The sequence below is a fragment of the Drosophila kikkawai genome, chromosome X (genome assembly GCF_030179895.1).
Source record: "Drosophila kikkawai strain 14028-0561.14 chromosome X, DkikHiC1v2, whole genome shotgun sequence".
NCBI classification, from domain to species: Eukaryota; Metazoa; Arthropoda; class Insecta; order Diptera; family Drosophilidae; genus Drosophila; species Drosophila kikkawai.
Window position 1 is genome coordinate 22,676,204 of NC_091733.1, and position 18,834 is coordinate 22,695,037.

The window sequence follows — 18,834 nt, forward strand, 5'->3', positions numbered from 1 at the left end:
AAAATATGATAAAATATATAAGGAAACCTATAAAAGAAAATAATAAAAAGAAAGGTTCAAAAAATACTCCAAAAACCGTCATAGTACCTTTAATATCTCTGATATTATTTATCATTTTCTTTTTTAATATCTCATTAATAATTCATACTTGTTTTTTATTTTTAATAAACTTTCACAGTATTTCACTGCTCCTCCTCCACTCTCCTCTCATAGGGCACCTCTTTGCTTTCCTTTTTTCCTTGGGGGTGGAGTGAAAAACTAACGAAAGGAAACGAATGGCGAACGGCGACAGAAGCGCCAACTAAAACACGAAAGTTTTCCTAAGCGCTCGCCTGCCATTGGCCAGTTGCCTGGCTTTTTTTTATCATATATTTCCATATATATATATTTGTATTTTCTTTTTTTAGGGCGTGGTTGAATCGGAAGGCAAGACTAATATTTTGAAAGGAAGAAACAGGCAGCTTATGTTGTGATTTAGCTGCAAATTGCTTTTGCACAATTCCACAATTTGCGTAATTGACACGCATGGAAATTGTCACAAAATACTTGGGTGTAAGTATTATATTGTTTGTCTATTTGTCTATTTGTTGTGTTTGCTTTTCTCCCATTTTCCTCGGGAAAATCTCAAGCTACAAATTTACTGACTAACTGACTGGCAATCCGAAATGTCTCAATAAATTGAAAAGCCAAATAAAAGTTCCCATGCACGGTTAAAAAATAAGTTATATAGAAAAAGGAAAAATAATTACATTTTTTTAATAAATAAATTTAATATAGGGTTTATTTATAATAATAAAAACATTTATGGATAGACAGTAAATATGAAAAAAGTAAACTTTATAATTTTCTAAGGGATTTTCTTTTTATTTATGCTAGAGCCAGTTGGGAATTATAAGTACACAAGTATGAGATTTTTTACCCCAAAAAGTTTAGGATAATTTCGCTAAGGTTATAATGAAAAATTTACCAGCAAAAGAAGTTCATTTTGCAATTAAATTCAAAAAGGAAATTAACTTAAAAAATCTAATCCTAAATTTGATAAAAAAAAATTAAATTAAATTTATTGGTTTCATTACAACTTTTTCTTAGTTTTAGGGCAATTTTTCTTAAATATAAATATAAAAATATTTTTTAAATAATTTTCGTTGCGTGTAAAACCCTCTCACACCTTACCTGAGACAATTTGCAATCCAGCGCATCTGTCGCCGGCAACATGTGGCGTCAATGATGTTCCTCTAACATTCTACATTCTACATCCTTCAGTCTTCATTCTCCATCTCGCCCCCCGTCTTTCCCACCAGTTTTCCTCGTCGCATTTTCCCCAATGCCACTTGACAATTGTCAACAAAGCGCACGTAAAGCGATTACAGTCTGCGTGAGTGCATGGAAATGGCTGTGGAAATGGCTGTGGAAATGGCTCCTGCTCGGGCTCCTCTGTCCTGGGCTTTTCCTCCTTTCCTTTTTTTGTGACGGATATTTGGCAAATCCGATGCCAGCGGCACTTAAGCTGCTCAAGATTGTACACATTGTCGGGGCATAATGCCCGGGTATATGGACTTTTCTCAGTTTGTAAAATATATAGAAAGCAGAAAGGATAGAAGCTTTTATATGGAATATATCAGAAGGAAATTTTAGATATTAAAAATATTTCTGAAGGTATTAAAAATTTATAAAAATTAATATACCATCTAAAAATAATATTAAAAATTCTTACATACCCCAATTCTCTATTAAATTCTCTCTTAATTAATAATAAAATATCTTAAAAATTCAAAATAAAATTGTACTACATTTTTTAAATTCCAAATTGAAATCATCTCACTCTTAAAATCCATCTAAAACCGCCTTAACAACCAGGAAATAAAATTTAAATTTAATTAAAGGTAAAGCCCACCACGCAGCCCACTAATTCATTAGCCGAAAAATTTTAGGAAATTGAAATTGAGAATAAAAAGGAAACCGAATTCTTGCCACAAAAAAAAAAAAAACATAAAAATCAAACCCACGAAAGGCTCGCGAACGTCTGCCTTGATTGTCCTTGATGGATGGCTGGTATGGATGGAATGGAATGGATGATGGACCACTCATAATGGGGAGTGGTGGGTGGTGTGGTGACGCCGCTAAAAGCAAATGACAATCAGTGGGGTTTGGTGGAACAGGGAACGGCGGGGGAGGGCGCAAAAGGCGACAGCGGCAAACATTTAACAAAAAGACAAGAAACAAAGTTTAAAATCTAAAAAAATTGAGTGAGCCGAGAGGGGGCACACACAGCGACAGCGGCAACGACAACGGCGGCACATTGCAATTTACATGCAAACAAACAAAACGAGCCCAAGAACACTGAGAGAAATAGTTTTTATATAACTCAATTTTAAAATTAATAAAAAATTTAGATGATTTCCCTAATTATTTCCTTAAAAGTTTCGATATTTGAAGTTTACAAGCGATATTTTTCGATATTTTATATATATTTAAATATATTTTTATTTTTTTAACACTTAACTAAAATATAAACTTGAAATAATCAACAAAACAAAGTCACGATCTTGCAACAATATCGCATTTTCTCTTTTTTCCCTGTGCACCCACCACCCACAGCGCGGCCATCCCTGTCTGTCTGTGTGTCTCCCTGTGCATACACCCACCCACCCACACACACACACACACACACACCACTCGTTCGTTGAACATTTCAATCAACGCTCGAGTGAAATGTGAAAAAAATCACAATAAAAGCAAGGATAATATGGCAAGCGAGTGGCTGGGTTGAGGCCTCTGAGGAGGATGGTGATGGGTGGTGGTGCCGCCGACCAAGCGGAAATGGATGCGCCACACAAAAGTGGCACAAACTGTGTGTGTGGCATGTATAAGAGACGTTGCGGTGTTGCAGGCATAAATGAGAAGAAAGATCATACATCACCTAACATAAGTAGTTACTTTAACAGTTGAGGAAAATCTATAATTCACTTAAAAAAAATAATAATAAATAAATAAATACATTTTTATGGATTTATAATTACTTTAAAAATTAATTTAGCTTTAGAAAGGCATTAAATAATGAATACACGTTACTGTATTGTAATTTAAAACAAAAGTTGATACTTAAATTCAATTTTCCAGAATTTACAATAGTTTTCATATAAAATTAAGCGAGATCATTTTTTAAAGTATTTTTTATATAATATATCACCCAAAAAACCTAATCAAACGCTTTACTCATATTCTTATTCACGCTTTGCCTGCAATGTACAAGCAAACGTAGATGCTGCACTCACTGAGAGAGCTACGCACTCTTTTAAATCTCTTTCTCTCTGGAATCTCGTCTGCTTGTGGGAATCCCCCTTTTCAACTGCAACAGCCGCTGCTACACGCCGTACTTTCAGCCGGACGGATTGCCATAACAACCGTTAACCGAGATACATTTTAAATCTCGAGCAGAGTCCAACCCAAAAATGGTAATGGTTTAACAAAAAAAAAATACAAAATACAAAAAAACGAAAAAGAAAAAAAATTGGTAGAAGGGGGAAAAGGGTGCGACGACCAGTAGCAAATCCAAAGTGTAAACATTCACAGCCTTGGTGGCGGAAGGAGGGAATGTGATGCCATTCCAGCCACTAGACAATGTCGGTGTTGCCCCACAAAACCCACTTCCTCCCCCTTGGGCGGGCATGGGCACAGCCACGGCAACAGCAACAGCTTCCTTCCGTGCTGATGTTTGATGTGCAGCCATGGGAGCTTTACACTAGCACTTGCTTTCTTCTCTTTTTGGTAAAAAAAAAGCGACAACCAAAAAAAAATGTGGTATTTATTTCAAACAAGCCCCAAACTCTTACCAAACCGAAATGGAGTTACATCCCGATGCTATTGCTCCTCCTGCAACCGCATACGCGTGCCATTGGCCAAGTCTGGCGGCTTGCAAATGCACTTGGAGGAAATTCTGGTACGAAAATTTTAACATTTCTAGGGAATGTCACTTATACTGTGCCAGAACCACTTGAGAATTTTAAAGCACGAGAGGAAGAAAGCCATTTGCTCTCTTTCGCTCACTTTCTCTCTCCCTCTAGCTTACCTTTTCTCTCTCTTCCTCACTCTCTTTCGCTTACTCTAACTCTCTCTCGATTACGCTTTCTCTTTCGCTTACTTTCTCTTTCTAGATTGCTTGCTCATGGCTTGGAATGTCACTTATATTGTGCTAGAACCACTTGCGAATTTAAGACCACGTAAAAAGTAATAATCAAATTATGCAAATAATTAAGTAATCTCAAGAGAGCGCAATGGAAAAAGGCTAAACCAATCGGTTCTTAGGAATCCCTTTTTTAACTTTAACTAAAACGGAACCCCTTTTGAGAGCTCTTATAATTTTAATTTAAATATATTATCCAACTATCTATATAATTTCTTTCACTGTCCTTTATACAGACAATTGCTTGGCAACAGCTTGCCGGGGAGGTGTCGCTAATGAAGTCGCAAACAGTCAGTGGCTTCTGTTGCTGCTGTAAAAAAAAATTAAGCAAAGAAGGCGAACATATAACCGCACATCCGGAAATCCGCATTGTAATAGAAATTATAGCAACCACATACCATCGGCCAAGCGCTGTCGTTCTAGCAACATGTCGTTGGCCGTAGCCAAGGATTGCATCCATTGTTCCAATGGCAGCAGCAGCAGCAGCAGCAGCAGCAGCAGGAGCATCGCCAGCGGATGGTAATTGAAAACGGACCAGTTTCAGGGTAAAAGGTTTAGCATTTAGACTGCTATATGCTATATGCTATGAATACATATGTATAAATCACACGATATGGTATAATGATGAGGCCAAAAGCGATTTTTTCTAGCAAAGTAGAGTGCATTTATTGCTGCTTTTGAAAAAGCAGGTTTGAATGAACTGTAAAGTTGAAGTTTGGGAACTGATATTATTCTTAAAATATTTATAATTAATATTCTAAAAAATATAAGGGGGTATTTTTAATTATATTTTATATATTTTAAAATATTAAAAATAAACTTAAGTCTTTTATGAAAACCGCCAAAGCTGATTTTGCTTATTGTGAGTTGCATTTAGAACCTGTAAAGGTCTTGGGTAAATTGTGTTATTTGCTTTTCCAAATGTATATATTAATTAAGTTTTTATGTATAATTATTATATTATTTATTTATTGATTATCATATTATTTATATTATTAATTAATACTATTTATTTCAAAAACCAAGTTTTTCAAAAGCGATCAACTCGCAGACTCATGAGTTTCTACATATTTTTTCGAGGCTTTTTACGTTACCTTTCCAAGGGTGGTTTCCATTAACACTTTTCCACTGTTGTTGTGGATGCTGCTGCCACTGCTGCTGCTATTGCTGCTGCTGATGCGCACCACCAATGCCACAGCGACTGGGGCGCAGCCACCCACCAGTTTCTGGCTCGCTTCATTTCCAACAATTCATAATTTTAAAATCGCAGCGAACTCTGGTCCTGCCGCCTCTGGCTCTGCATCGTCCTGGTTCTCGGTCTCTGGTTTTCCGCTTCTGTTTCTGTCTCGGCCTCAGGACTCGTTGGCTGATGCCGCTCTGCTTTGCTGCTTTGCTGCTTTCGTGCTGCTCTGCTTTCATGCTGCTGCTGCTGCTGCTGCTGCTGGCAGTCATTTCATTTGATTTTTAACTGTCATCGACGGCAGTTCTCGGTGTCCTCTGAATTGTTAATAACTAATATTAATATAAAAATAAATACAAAAATAAATTTCGAAATAAATATAAAAATAAATAATAAATAAATTGAAAAATATATAAAAATTAATTCTTAAATATAAGCATAATCAATATAAATGCAAAAATAAATATTATTTATATATTTTTTTCAAGTGAATGTGTGAGTTTTAAGCTAAAATCAAGGAAATATATTTCTCATCTGGATTATCAAAGGTGAGAAACGACTTTTAAGAGCAAGATAGGATTAAGGAAAATCCAAAATGAAATAAAGGAAATCAAAATTAAATAAAAAATTAAATTAAGTCTTAAATAAAATACATTTCAGGTAATTTTTAGACTTTTTAAACTGGAACAAAGTGTGGCAAAGTTGGAATAATATAATAAAATATATATCTAGTTCAAAGATTTCACTGAAACCATTATAAATTTTTGCGATTTTGGTTTTTTTCTGATAGATAGATATTATAAAATATTAACAGCCTATTCCAGGAAATAAATTCATTTAAAAAATGTCTATAAAATATTTTTTTAAATAAAAGTAGAGCTTGGCCAAAAGTTGAGGTTTCACAGAAATAAGCAAGCTAGAATTTATCACTGTGACATTTTTTATAAAACAAGATCTTATAGGCAATACTTCAACGACCACTCCACCTAGCCACAAATCCATCAGCGATAACCAGGGGTTGCACTTCACTCTCCGGGACTCAACCATTTGGCATTTTCCTGTTTTTGCCAAAAACTCGTATAACGCACAGGGAGAACCTGCCAGAAAAAAGGGTTCAAATCAAATTCGATTTGCCGCAACGAGCGGGCAAAGTTGCAAATGAAATTTTGTCAAATTTTCGGGGCGACACACATGAGCAGGGAACAGGGATCCCGGAGCAGGGGTCTCCATGCACACATGGACACACTCTGAGAGAGAGAGCCACAAGTGGCACATTATTTTAATTCGCAGTCAAACGCTGTAACGTTAACACCACAACGACAATGTCACCAACAAACCAACAAGTTCATCTGTCTGCGTGTGTGAGCTCTTGTGTCAGAGTGGAGTGGGTTAAATACAGGACAGGACAGGAGCAGAGGAAGGAGCGGGAGCTGGGACAGGAGGAGAAGCAAGAGCAGTAGAGGAATGGGTTAAATAAGAGACCAAAATGCTGGCTCAATTAGCAGGACAATATATGACTGGCTTTCTAAAACGTTTAATTCGTTTTTTATTAACATTTTGACATATAAATATAAAATTTTATTATATTTTAATATTACTACTTATAAGTTTTTAATTGTTTTTATCATCTTTTATGGATGTGCTTCATTTCTACTATAAAGGATCTGTATTTAGTTGGCTTTTCTACACTTCTGAAGCACCACGTTGGGCGTCAATTCTGAATATGTTTTATATTATGTTTATTTTCCTTGTTTTTTCTTTAAATAAAGTTGTATTTAAAATATATATATATATACATTTTTTAATAAATAAAGGCATTATAAATGTTAATAATTGTGGTACCCTCATATATAAAACGCCCCACGTTGTTCGCCAATTAAAAGTATTATTTATTTTTATTACTGATCAATAAAACTAATTTTAAAAAACCTTTTTTAATGATTTAAATACTTTTAAATATAAATAATTTGGATAATCTGATAAATTTATTTATTAAATTGAAACTTGTCAAAAAATCTAAACTTAAAATAACTTTTTTAAATGATTTAATGACGTTTAAATTTGGATAATTTTGATATTATGATAAATTCAAGAAATAAAATGCCCCACATTGCAGCCTAAACACGATCACAGCCAGACCTGAACTCTTACCCAGACTCCTATCGGGGTTGCAATCACACATTCACCTGGCTCGAGGGTTGCTAGCCGATTTTCAGGGGGTAGACGACGGGTTGGAGTGGTCGACTTATCGTTGTTTGATATGCTGTAATTATGTTATAAGGTTGCCCAGGCCCAAGTGCCAGTTAAGTGTGTGTAAGCTTGCAAGGGTTGGCTCAGCCCAGGGGGTGGCTTCAATGACGATGGGACATCAATCAGCTGGGCGCGTCCTTGGCTGGGTTGAATGAATATCCCAGTAGTATACTCCCGTTTTAATTGCCGCTGTTTGCAAAGCGAGAAGAGAGAGAGAGAGGGGAGAATCGGTAGAATTATGCAAAAGTTAGTTTCCAGCTTATCCCCAGACGAAAGACAAACAAAAGTCGGACTGCACTTGGCGCATTAATCCTCGCCCAGACCACAATCTCAGTTTCTGCTGGAAAAACTTCTGCGCTAAAAACTTGGGCGTGGGCCATAAAAGAAATAATAAAAGAAACTTACCCAACAGCTGCTGATTGAATATTAAAATTCCTGGCAGTTACTCTAGCAACCAGGGTAATGGTGGTTGCTCCTCATCCACTTCCTCATCATCATCCTTCTCATTCCACTTAAAAGTGGCAATTAAAGCTCCGTTTCGCTTCTCCTGTCCAGCATCAATCAGTGGCGTTGAAATCAACGGAATTTTCAGGACGGGGACAGGCCTTAATTAGCATAATCTAATTTCAACTTTGTCGCAAAAACAGAATAACAGCCACGGCTGCCAAAAAATGCAAATCAACAGCAGTGCCTCCCTCCTTCCTTCCTTTCCTCACCCACACACACACACATTCCTTTTGCGACAGTTGAAAACTTTTATATATTTTTACAACGAAATGAAAAGACAATAAAAATACGAATGAAATGTCAGAAATCCAGCATGAAGCAGAGCGGTAAAAAGCGGAAAGAACGCAAATGAATGCCACGAGAGTAATATTTTTGAGTGGATATGGAAGCAGAGAATACCTTTTGATTAATTGAAAGGCACTTGCTTAGGTTTAGACTATGAGAAGCGCAGAGAGAGGCACTTGCCTAGAAATAGGATCTAACATGTCCTCTCCTTAAGCCAGAAGGAAAATCTATCAGCAAATTAAAAATTTAACAAATTAAAAGTTATTCCTCCAACTTTTTTTGTGTTACAAAACCTCAACTACCCTTCTGATCCCTCTGGTTCGTGCATACCCCATGCTTGCCCTATTATTACAGGGCATTTCCAGCCAGCGAGTGTAACAGGCGACGGCTGTGGCTTGTTAAAAAACTTTTTTAAATGCGAAAATGAAAGAGCAACAACTGGCTCGAGGGGAGGAAGTGCAACGGTGGGTCCTGCCACACCCCCTGATGCCTGATGCCCGACACTCCCGATTCCTGGTTAGAATTGACAGGCACAGGATACAGGCAAGGCAGCAGCCGGCACACGGCGTCAAGTGCCTGAGCTGAGTTTGGCGACACAACAATTGAGTTTGTCCTTCGATGCTCGCGGGGGCCTCCTCCTCCTCCTCCTCCTCCACCTCTGTTGAAACATTTAATTTACTGGAATTTGGCGCAATGTGTGTAAGCTTATTAACAGCTTGACGGAGGGTATGGCTGCCTGCCTGCCTTTCCTGTTTTCCTATGCAAATTTTAAACCTTCATTGGAATGGGAGGTGGGGTGCAAAGAAGGTGTTTTTGAAACCTGGTTTCACCACAGATGTTGGCTTAATAAAGTCACAAAACAAAGGCAGCTTAGGCGGCGCCATCAGGTGTGTGAAACAAAGGGATGTTTGGGATGGGTTCGTTGTGGTTATATCTAGATATTATCCAGGTTTTTTCTACTTTTCAGATAGCTTAGTCATAGGTAATTTTTAGGTTTACAGGGAATACAGGGGAAAAGGTATATGACAAGCAGTAGGAGATCGTGATAGATATTAGATAGAAACTAGGTGATTCTTGGGAGATTCTTGAGAGATACAGAGATACTGGATAGGTACTGGATAGATACTAGATAGATACTAGATAGATACTAGATAGATACTTGAGAGCTACTTGATAGATAGATAGATTTAGGCCCTAAAAACCCTTTTACCACTCAAACTCAACATTCAGCTGGGTTACCACTCAAAAGATGATAGAACTAGTTGGGAATTATAATGTCAAGAGAGTGTTTTATTGATAAAATAATAATTTTGTACAAATTATTTAAATTAATTTTTGTTTTAATATTTTTTTTATTTAAATGAATTATTTGTATATAAATTATTTTATATAAATAAATAAATAAATAATTTATAAACACTTTATTAATATTATAATTACACAAACTAGTATCTTAAACACTTTAAAAACGATTTCTAAGTTCCTTTTTTGGATGGTGAAAACCCCCAAGAAAACTCACACCAAGACTACACCCAAGACAAAAACCAAGACAGAAAGCACAAAATTCAGATTTAATTGTCCCTCAAGAGGAGAGGGGGACATGGAAAAGGTGGATCCTTGGCCAGAGACAATGCAAATATACTTAAGTGGGATTTCCTATACAAATAAATTCTCAAGTGACTTCAGCAGAACATCTCTTACTCCCTCTCTCTCTCCTCAGGATGAAGGACAGCCTCTCCACGAGCAGCGCAGCAGGGATGCCAGCGGGAACAGGAACTGGAGGAACTGGAGGCAGTGCCACGCCCACGGCACCCACAACGCCCTCAGCAGGAGGAGGTGGAGGAGGAGGAGTAGGAGCTGGAGGAGCAGGAGGAGGAGCAGGAGGAGCAGGAACTGGAGCCACCACAGCCGCTGCAGCAGATCCGCAGCAGACCCCGCAACAGCGTGGCAAAAGCAACATCCATGAGCTGCGCAATCAGGACTATGTGAGTCGCCTGATGGCCGCCACTCCGCCATATCTGTACTCGGCGCCCGTGGGTCCCAACAACTTTTTCTTCAGCGACATGCTGCGCTCCCTGGTCCAGGCCAGGAACAATGAGACAGCGCGAGTGCTGCAGCTGCAACAGCAGCAGGCACAGCAGCAACAGCAGCAACATCAGCAACAACAGCAGCAGCAACACCATCAGGCCTCGCTGGTGCGACGTCCAAGGAAGCGATCCTGGTCACATCGTCCCTACTACGAGCAGCTGCGCGAGCGACGCGAGGCGGAGGAGAAGCAACAACAGCAACAGCAGCAGCAACTGCAGCAGCAGCCGGAGAAGCCCCTAGAGCTGACCAACAAGTCCCTGGCCACACCCACTACCGCTGCCACACCCACTCCCCCCTATGGCTATGCCAAGCTGGAGACCAAGCCAGCAGCCCTGCCGCCGCCACCCAAAACCCTAGCCACGGGTCTTGGTCTCGGCCTGGGACTTGGTGGCGCTGTGGACTCTGCTCTGCAGGATAATACACCGCCGGCGGCTTCATTGCCACCGCAGGATTTGGTTTTGCCACCGCCACCGCCCGTGTGGTATCCACCTTTGTATGCACCCTACGGCATCGATCCGCTGCACTTCTTCATTGATCTGCGAGTCTCTGGGCACATTTACGATCGCAAAAAGGAGAATGTGTCGCCTTTGTCGGCCAGCAATAATGCCATTGGCGAGGAGGGTTCATCCACCACCACTACCACCACCTCATCCTCTGCCTCCTTAGGTGGCAATCTTTTGAGCAAGCAGCGTCATGGCTCCGCCTTCACAGTGCCCATACCAAAGGCTGCTCAGAGTGATGCCATTAATTTGTGTGCCAATCCCAATGGGGGAGGAGGAGCAGGAGGAGCTGGTGGAGCCACCTCCCCCACCAGTGTCAGTGTCTTGGGCAGCAAATTCGAGCATTATGCCAAGTACTATGACCTTGGGGAGACCAAAGAGAATCAGCCCACGGCCACAGCCTCCAGTACGGTGGCCGCCAATCATCTCTCGGCAGCCGCCGCCGCCGCTGCTGCCGCCGCCAATCTGTCCAAGTCCAGTGCCAGCTATATGCTCCAGCATCTGCCGCGCCTCTACAGCCAGTTTGCTGCCCATCATCAGGCCCAGGTGCAGCAGAACCAGGACACGGAGTCTGCCAAATCGGATTCGGTCTCGGCCTCGGTCAGCGCCTCGCTTTCGGTGCCGGATCTCTGTGATGAGGATTCCATGGGCAGGGGTTCCAGCGACACGGCTGTGGGTCCTGGCGGTGGTTGCCTGGGCGAGGGCGATGGTGAGGGTGAGGGCGAGGGCTCTGGCGGTGGGCAGGGCAACTGTGACATCGATGTGGAGATCATAGACTCCATCAAGTACCGAACGGATGGGGAGAGTAGTCGCTATTCCAGCAACGACGAGGCCTCCATCACGCAGATCGATTGAGCGGCAGGCAGGGGGTTTAGGTAATAAAGAATATATAAATAAAATATAAAAAATATATATAAAATTATAAATAAAGCAAACAAAAATAAAACTATAATATTAATAAAAAATAAAAAGCTATGAAATATCCCTGAAAACTTACTTATTTATTCTGAAATGATAATACCCAGGAAGGATATAAAAAGGTAATGCCATTCCATTGTTCTATGAATTTGGTTTATTTTTAATAATATAAAAAAATCCTATATTTATATTCTTAAACTGATTTTATAATTCCCAACTTGTTCTGGTCTCAAAATGCATAAACAAGATCAAATGAAAGGTAGATTTGTTGTGAAAAATCTTTGAAGAAGAAAAGCTGAAGCCACCGTATCACTTGACACCTTCCATCATCATCAGGACAAGCCGCTGCTCCTACTCCATCTTTAGCTATACTTCTTCTTCTGGTTCTTCTTCTGGTTCTTCACTTCCGTTTCCTCCTGCCTGTCGCCCCTGAAAGTATGCAGCGACAAAAGTAATTTCATAAATCATTTGACGCTGTTGACGTCGCCGCTGTTGTTCGCCCATCTTTTTGCCACTGCCTCAAGGCATTTGTTAAATGTTGAAGCATCCCAAGAACCCCCCCTTCCTTGACGCCCCTGCGAAGCGCATTACACGCCTGACTACGCTTTGTGTAAATTAAAACTGCTGCCGGCTGCTGGATGGCACACAGAACGATGCTCCGCAATTCTTTTGCGTATTTTTTTTGCCTTCCCTTCGAGCCTTTTTTATGTATTATTTTTTATTTTCTTTTTTATTTTTTTGTTTCATTTAAGGCCCACAGGATATTAATTTTTACACCATTCATTGATTTTGTTTGCTACTCGTTGCTTAATGAACACATGCACGGCTATGGCGACTTCCGTTTCCGTATCCGTTTCTGCCAGAGCTGCACTGGAGTATAGGGGTATTATAACTTGTATATCAACGATTTCATTAAGTATAAAAATTCTAGAAAAACTAGGGATGACAAAAACGAAAACTTGCTCATTTTTAGATATACATATGTCCTTGAAAATTATACTCTATTTAATATATTGAAAAATATAAAAGAAAATCTAGACAAATTAAATAAAATAATATTTGTATAATGTATTTTCGATAACTCGATATTTTTAAACTTTATGATACAAACCACCCACCTAAGGCTACCGGGTAAAGTGCAGTCGTGCCTTCTTTGCAGTGGCTTTCTTACTTGCCTTTTTGCATGTCGCTTCTTGTTGCTTCTCGTTTGTGTGGGTGTGTGTATTGTTTATCAAACGTATGGATTTCCATGAGTTTGCAAATTTCTGCACATTGAGGTGGAAAAACTGCAGAGGAGACACTCGATAAAAAAAGGCAAAAAACCAAAACAAAAAAAACTGAAACCGCGGTGTACAGTCAGAACAAGAGATGTCGATAGGCTGGAGGGAGAACGAGCTGCTCATCATCATTATCATTGTTATTGTCATCGTCATCATCATCATGTGTAATCAAAGTAAGTACCAAAAATTGTAAGAGAGAGAAAATTGAAATTCAAGCTAATTGCAGGAAATTTATAACTCAACTTAACAGCTGACAGATTTTTGCCTTTTTCGCTGCGAGGCAAGGATAAGGAGCGGGAGCAGGAGCAGGAGAAGGAGGTGGATACTTTTGTTATCCTCTCGAATTCATAAATCTTGGTAGACGCTCATAATTCATGCAACAGTCGACAATTGGCAGCGGTTTCCACTCTCAAGACGGAGACAAGGATGCTGGCCAGCGGGGGGATTCCCCAACAATATAAGCCCGCTCAACTTGCCAGCATTTTACCAATGACAAGACGAGCTAACTGGCAACAGGCAACCGGCAAACAACAACAAAAAAAATAAAGGAAAGTAGGGGAAAGGGAAACTGGAAATGGAAACCCGAAGGAAAAACCCTTCAGAGTTGGGCGAGGTTGGGGGAGTTTTAGGCAAACAATGAATGCAGGCAGCAATGGCTTATCCCCAAAAGGGAAGACGGAAGGTGGAGGGGGTCCGTGTTTTAAAAAGAAAACGCCAAGTACTTGGGCGTGTTGACAGCTTAAAGCTTTTTCCCTAATTGATAGATTCCCCTTTATTTTTTTTTTGTTTTTTTTTGAGAGCTTAAAAGAAAAGGAACAGAAGGGAAAAGCAGCATAAAAGGGTAACCTAATTATTTGTTATACTTATTCAAAAAAAAATTAAGAAGAAAAAGAAAAGTACTATTTTATAGAAAATAATCCTTAGATTTTAGGGGTGTATTCGACATACCGGAAAATATTGATATATCTTTTAAACTATAATTATTAAAGTATTTCGGAAAATAGTTAATTTCCTTTATTTTCGGTTTTTTGTCATATTTATTTAATGTTATTATTAAGTAAAGGTATTCATTAATTTTAAAACTAAGTCCTTAGGCAATACACATTTGATTTTCGTTGTTTCCTTAGTTATTTAATAATTTATAGGTTAAATTTTGATTGGTTTTTTCTTTTATTAATTTGTTGTATTTTTTGCCCAACCGGAATTTAATTTTATATAATATCTTATTTAACGATTTGTGATTTTAAATATAAACTAAAAATCTTTTATAAAAAGGAAACCTCTGGCGCCATCTGTGGTTCCGTTACAACTGGCGCCATCTTGTACTCAAGTTGCAAAACCCATAAAACAGTGCTGCCCCAAACAGAGTCGCTGCCTTTAACTGTTTTACCTCATTTTCTCTATCATGGGCAGCACGGTTGTGGGGCGGGAAGTTTTAAAATTTAAAATTTGCGTTGTCTTGTTTGTTGCTCAAGGCAATTAACAGTCAATCGAAAGTCGAAACTAAGCAAACAAATTAAATTAAATCAGATTAACAAAAGTCTTGCACCGAGCGATATTTGGCGTTCGGCCTTCGGCAAATTATCATGTGATTGTGAGGGCTTTGTGTTACCAATTTGTTTTGCTACTTGTTTGGTCCCATTTTTTTTTATTTTTCTTATGTATTTTTCCAACTTCGTTTCCTCTGAAATTTTTTATTTATATTTATTTTTTTATATAATTTATGCTTAAATGCTGAGATTATAATAAAGAGCCACGCTTTATTTGCTCATACATATTTATGAGAAAATTTTCCAGATAGCATTCGTTATGGGTTTGTTTTTTTTTCCTCTCTACGCATGCAAAATACGCTAATTGTGGCAGCACGCTGAGAATAAACAAATACAAATACAAAAGCAGCAGGCAATAAAATCAAATAGTTTTGTTTTCTTGTAGTTTTGTTGGTTTTTATGTGTTTTTGGATTTCGATTTTTGATTATCTAATAATACTTTTTTAATCTCAGTTAATCTTTTACTTGGGGCCCCGAAAAAGTATGCTATATTTGGGACGTTAACCTCATTGATCACTAATTTTTATTTATTAAAACAGAGCACAGTTTTAAAACTGCGCATTTTGTAAAAACAAAACGAGTTACAATAAAATATTCAATAAAGAGGGTTCAGGAAAAAAAAAGAAGCAGAATGAGAATAGATTGCCAAGGGGAACAGCAACAAAAAAAAAAAAAAGGAAAGAGAAGACGCGATGCGACGCAAAATCAAAAACAAAACGATCGTTTTGCGTCTGTTGACAAAGCGAGGCTAAGTGGGAGAGCGAGCAAGACAGCGACAGCGGCTGAGAGCGAGAGAGAGAGAGCGAGCGTCGGAGAGCGGCGTCGTCATTTGTTTGACATTTATCAAGAGCAATAACAACTACAACAAAAGAATACAAACAAAAACGAAAACGTAACGAAATGAAGCGAAGAAAAATTGAAAACTCAACACAAAAAAAAAACTAATAAGAAACATGCCAGGAAAATAAACAAAAATATGAGATTAATCAAACGTGTGGAAAAAACATAGAGTGGTATGCAATTTTCTGCCTGTATTTACGCAAAAATAGAGAGGAAGGTGTAAAAGAGAGCGTCTTTATAAATTAAACATGCCCAAACGTTAAATGAGCCGCACACCGCCCGCCCCCCAATTCTTCGTTGTTTCTCTTTCTCTCTCTGTCTCTCCACCAGCTCGCAGCTCCTCCTCCTCCTGCTCCTCTTTCCTATCTGCTTCTGCCTTTTGCGACGACCTCACCTAGACAATAAGGCAAAAGCAAAGATAAGAGCAAGAAGCAGAACGCACAGACAAAGCACCGTGAAACGAAAATGAAAATGCAAATAGAACAGAGATAAAAACAATTACGAATGTGCATACAGTATGCATAATGATTGATTTATACATAGATACATATCTAAATCTCACATACATAGGTTTGCCTGTTGTATTTAATTTTATTCAATTTAATTCCCCAGATAAGCATCTCGCCCCACTGTGCACTGTGGAAGCTATCTCGTTGGCGTCCCATCAACAACTTTTTCGGGCTATAGCCCCCCCTCCCCCGATTCCGCATCTCTGCACCACCGACTGCTAAAAATGTGTTTGTTAATGCCTTCAGATTTTCGCTTTTCTGTATCTTTGCTTATTTTCCTCTCAGCTGCGCCGTATTTGATGATCGTTTTGTTCTCTGCTCATTGAAATTTAATACAGCAGCCGGTACACGATCGATATTGAGGCGAACAATTTGAGAATATATTGAAAATGCAGAAGAATCAAGCATTTAATAGGTTACCAAAGGAAATAAAAATAACGGATGGAAATATGCACAACAAAAATTGTGAAAATAAAATAATCAAAAATAAAATAAATAAAATAATGTATTAATCAATTATTTAATAATAGATTTAATTATTTATTTAATTTAAATAGTTTTGTTGGTCTACATATCTATGTCTAGTGCTCTATTATCTATAGATCTACGATCCTATTCTTCAACCTATATCCCCGATGTCAACTATGTGTGATATTGTGCGTGTCTCTTAATTGCTGACTCGGGCTGCATTCGGCATTTGCATATTTTCGTGACTGATCCGATCCGATCCGATTCGCCGCGTTAAACTACGAAAATGGATGGATGGTGATGGAGAGAGCGAGAGAGAGATGGTTAGTTGCTGTGGTAAGGGGTGGAGGAATCAGTGGCCGGGGCATGGGGAATGGAATGGGTATATGGATGCGCGAATGGGAATGGCAGGGGAAAGGGAAGTAGGTGGTGGTGCTTGGTAGTGTTGTGGTCTAAGGGTACATGGCAACAGAAAATTTGTCGGGCTTGTTTGCTTTATTGCTCCACTTTTGCTTGTGACTGTGTTTAGTGCCCTGGCCGCTGTCGCTGCTATTTGATTTTCACATTTTTCTTTATTTTGGTATCACATGATTGTACAAACACACCCCAACACAGCTACAAATACCTGTCGTGAGTGTGCGTGTGTAGTGTGCTCGAAGGAAAATGCCTTTTCAAAACGATCTCTTTGTTTTATTTTATTCTTACTCCTTAGTTTTCGGTTCTTGAGTGACTGATCTGTTGATCTCCCCATTTGTCGTTGTCGTCGACATAATGACGTCAAATTTTACCTTCGTTCTTTTGTTATCTGGACATGAATATAGCAATCCTACATGGATTCCCATATTCCTCGCCCTATAGATACCCTTTCTGTATCCCATCAGTTGAGTTCAATTGAGTTACTAATGAAATTATTAAATTTTGTATAAATAAATAAAATCCGTTTCCTGGTTCTTGTGTGCAATGCTTTTCTTATAGCTCCATGCAGGCCCAAAGAATTGTATTTTACAGCTGTATGGCACTCTCATTTTTTATGTTTATGCCAATTTAGTGTATAATATACTATAATTTATTTGCAACTAAAATTAAAATTTAAAAAATAAAGCTACAATTTAATTTAAGTTTTAAGTAGTTAAATTTAGTCTGTCTCACACAGACTCTATTTTTTTATCACGTGTTATTGTTCAGTCCATCTTGCTCCGGCCACACTGATGGCGCTCTTCCCTGCTTAAGCTTTCATTGGCTCTCTTTTTTGTTATCCGCGCTTCTCTTCGGACTTCGACGTTGTTATGCTTTTTTGCACCTGTTTAACTGTTTTTGGTTTTTCGCCGTTTTGAGCGTGGTTTTGCTGGTTGTCGGGGGGCGGTGGGGGTCTGGAATCAGGTGTCGGAAAGGGGAACGGGAGGAGAAAAGCGGTGCAGTAATGGGGACCCCCTTTTGGCGTTGCCATGGTTCTAACTGGTTTTTCGAAATTCCTTTGCACTGCAATTTCACTTGCTCGTTGGTATTTGATATTTGTACTTGTATTCGTAGTTGTATTTGGCCCCCAGAGCGAGTTGTATAACTATTTATGTGAGAGCGCTTACATATATCTATGTATACATATGTATGTGGATCAGGCAACAACAGCTACTACAGTGTGACTTCATTGAAGCGAACAACTGCGAGTAACATCATAAACAGACATGTATACATGTATGAAGTTTATTTTACGATTTGTCAAAATAAATATAAATTCAAAAAAATGTATCTAATTCATATATTCATTTAATTTAATTATTTATTGTATATGCTTTATATTCAAGAGGTTCCACTTCCACTGCTCGACAGCGATAACCGCATGGCAAAACAGCAGAGGGGGTGACAAAGAGAGGGTGGCGAGGCGAAGAGAGCGTTGACAACACAGTGCGTCGCGTCGAAAAGTTGTGTGTAAACAATTGGGGCCGTCGCCGACGCTCTTGCTTGCTCCCCAACTCTCTGTCTCTCTCTCTTCAGCGAGAGAGTGACCGCCTGCAGTTTGTTTATACGCCGTTTGTCCCACATAATTTTTGTTTGTTAGTTTTTCTGCTGCTTCCACACGAGCTTCGGCCCTGCGTAAGTGTGTGTGAGTGTTCTATTTTCCAATACACGTATAGCTGCGTCCACACCACACGTTTTTCGTTCATTAAAAAGCCGCTCTCTCTCCATCTTCCTCCCTCTCTCTCTCTCATTCTACCTCTCTGTTGCGTATTTTTGGCCAAAGCCACGTTGTTGGAAAAATCGGTTTGTTGGAGCGAAAA

The 18,834-nt window shown here is 39.0% G+C and overlaps 1 protein-coding gene across 1 annotated transcript; it reads left to right on the plus strand.

Annotated features, from left to right (window-relative positions):
• The first annotated feature begins 5,838 nt into the window (after window positions 1-5,838).
• Window positions 5,839-11,848, plus strand: LOC108074919 (ecdysone-induced protein 74EF). Its single transcript, XM_070288379.1, has 3 exons — window positions 5,839-5,911; window positions 10,126-11,662; window positions 11,708-11,848. The coding sequence occupies exons 2-3, from the start codon at window positions 10,127-10,129 to the stop codon at window positions 11,846-11,848; spliced, it is 1,677 nt and encodes a 558-aa protein (XP_070144480.1). The 5' UTR covers window positions 5,839-5,911; window position 10,126.
• Window positions 11,849-18,834: the final 6,986 nt, after the last annotated feature.

What these genes read in the sequence shown, in the direction of transcription:
- LOC108074919 (XM_070288379.1), top strand. Translation starts at nt 10,127, where the DNA reads ATGAAGGACAGCCTCTCCACGAGCAGCGCAGCAGGGATGCCAGCGGGA. An exon ending in GCAGGGGTTCCAGCGACACG is followed by an intron (nt 11,663 to 11,707) that starts GCTGTGGGTCCT and finishes GGCGATGGTGAG; the next exon opens with GGTGAGGGCGAGGGCTCTGG.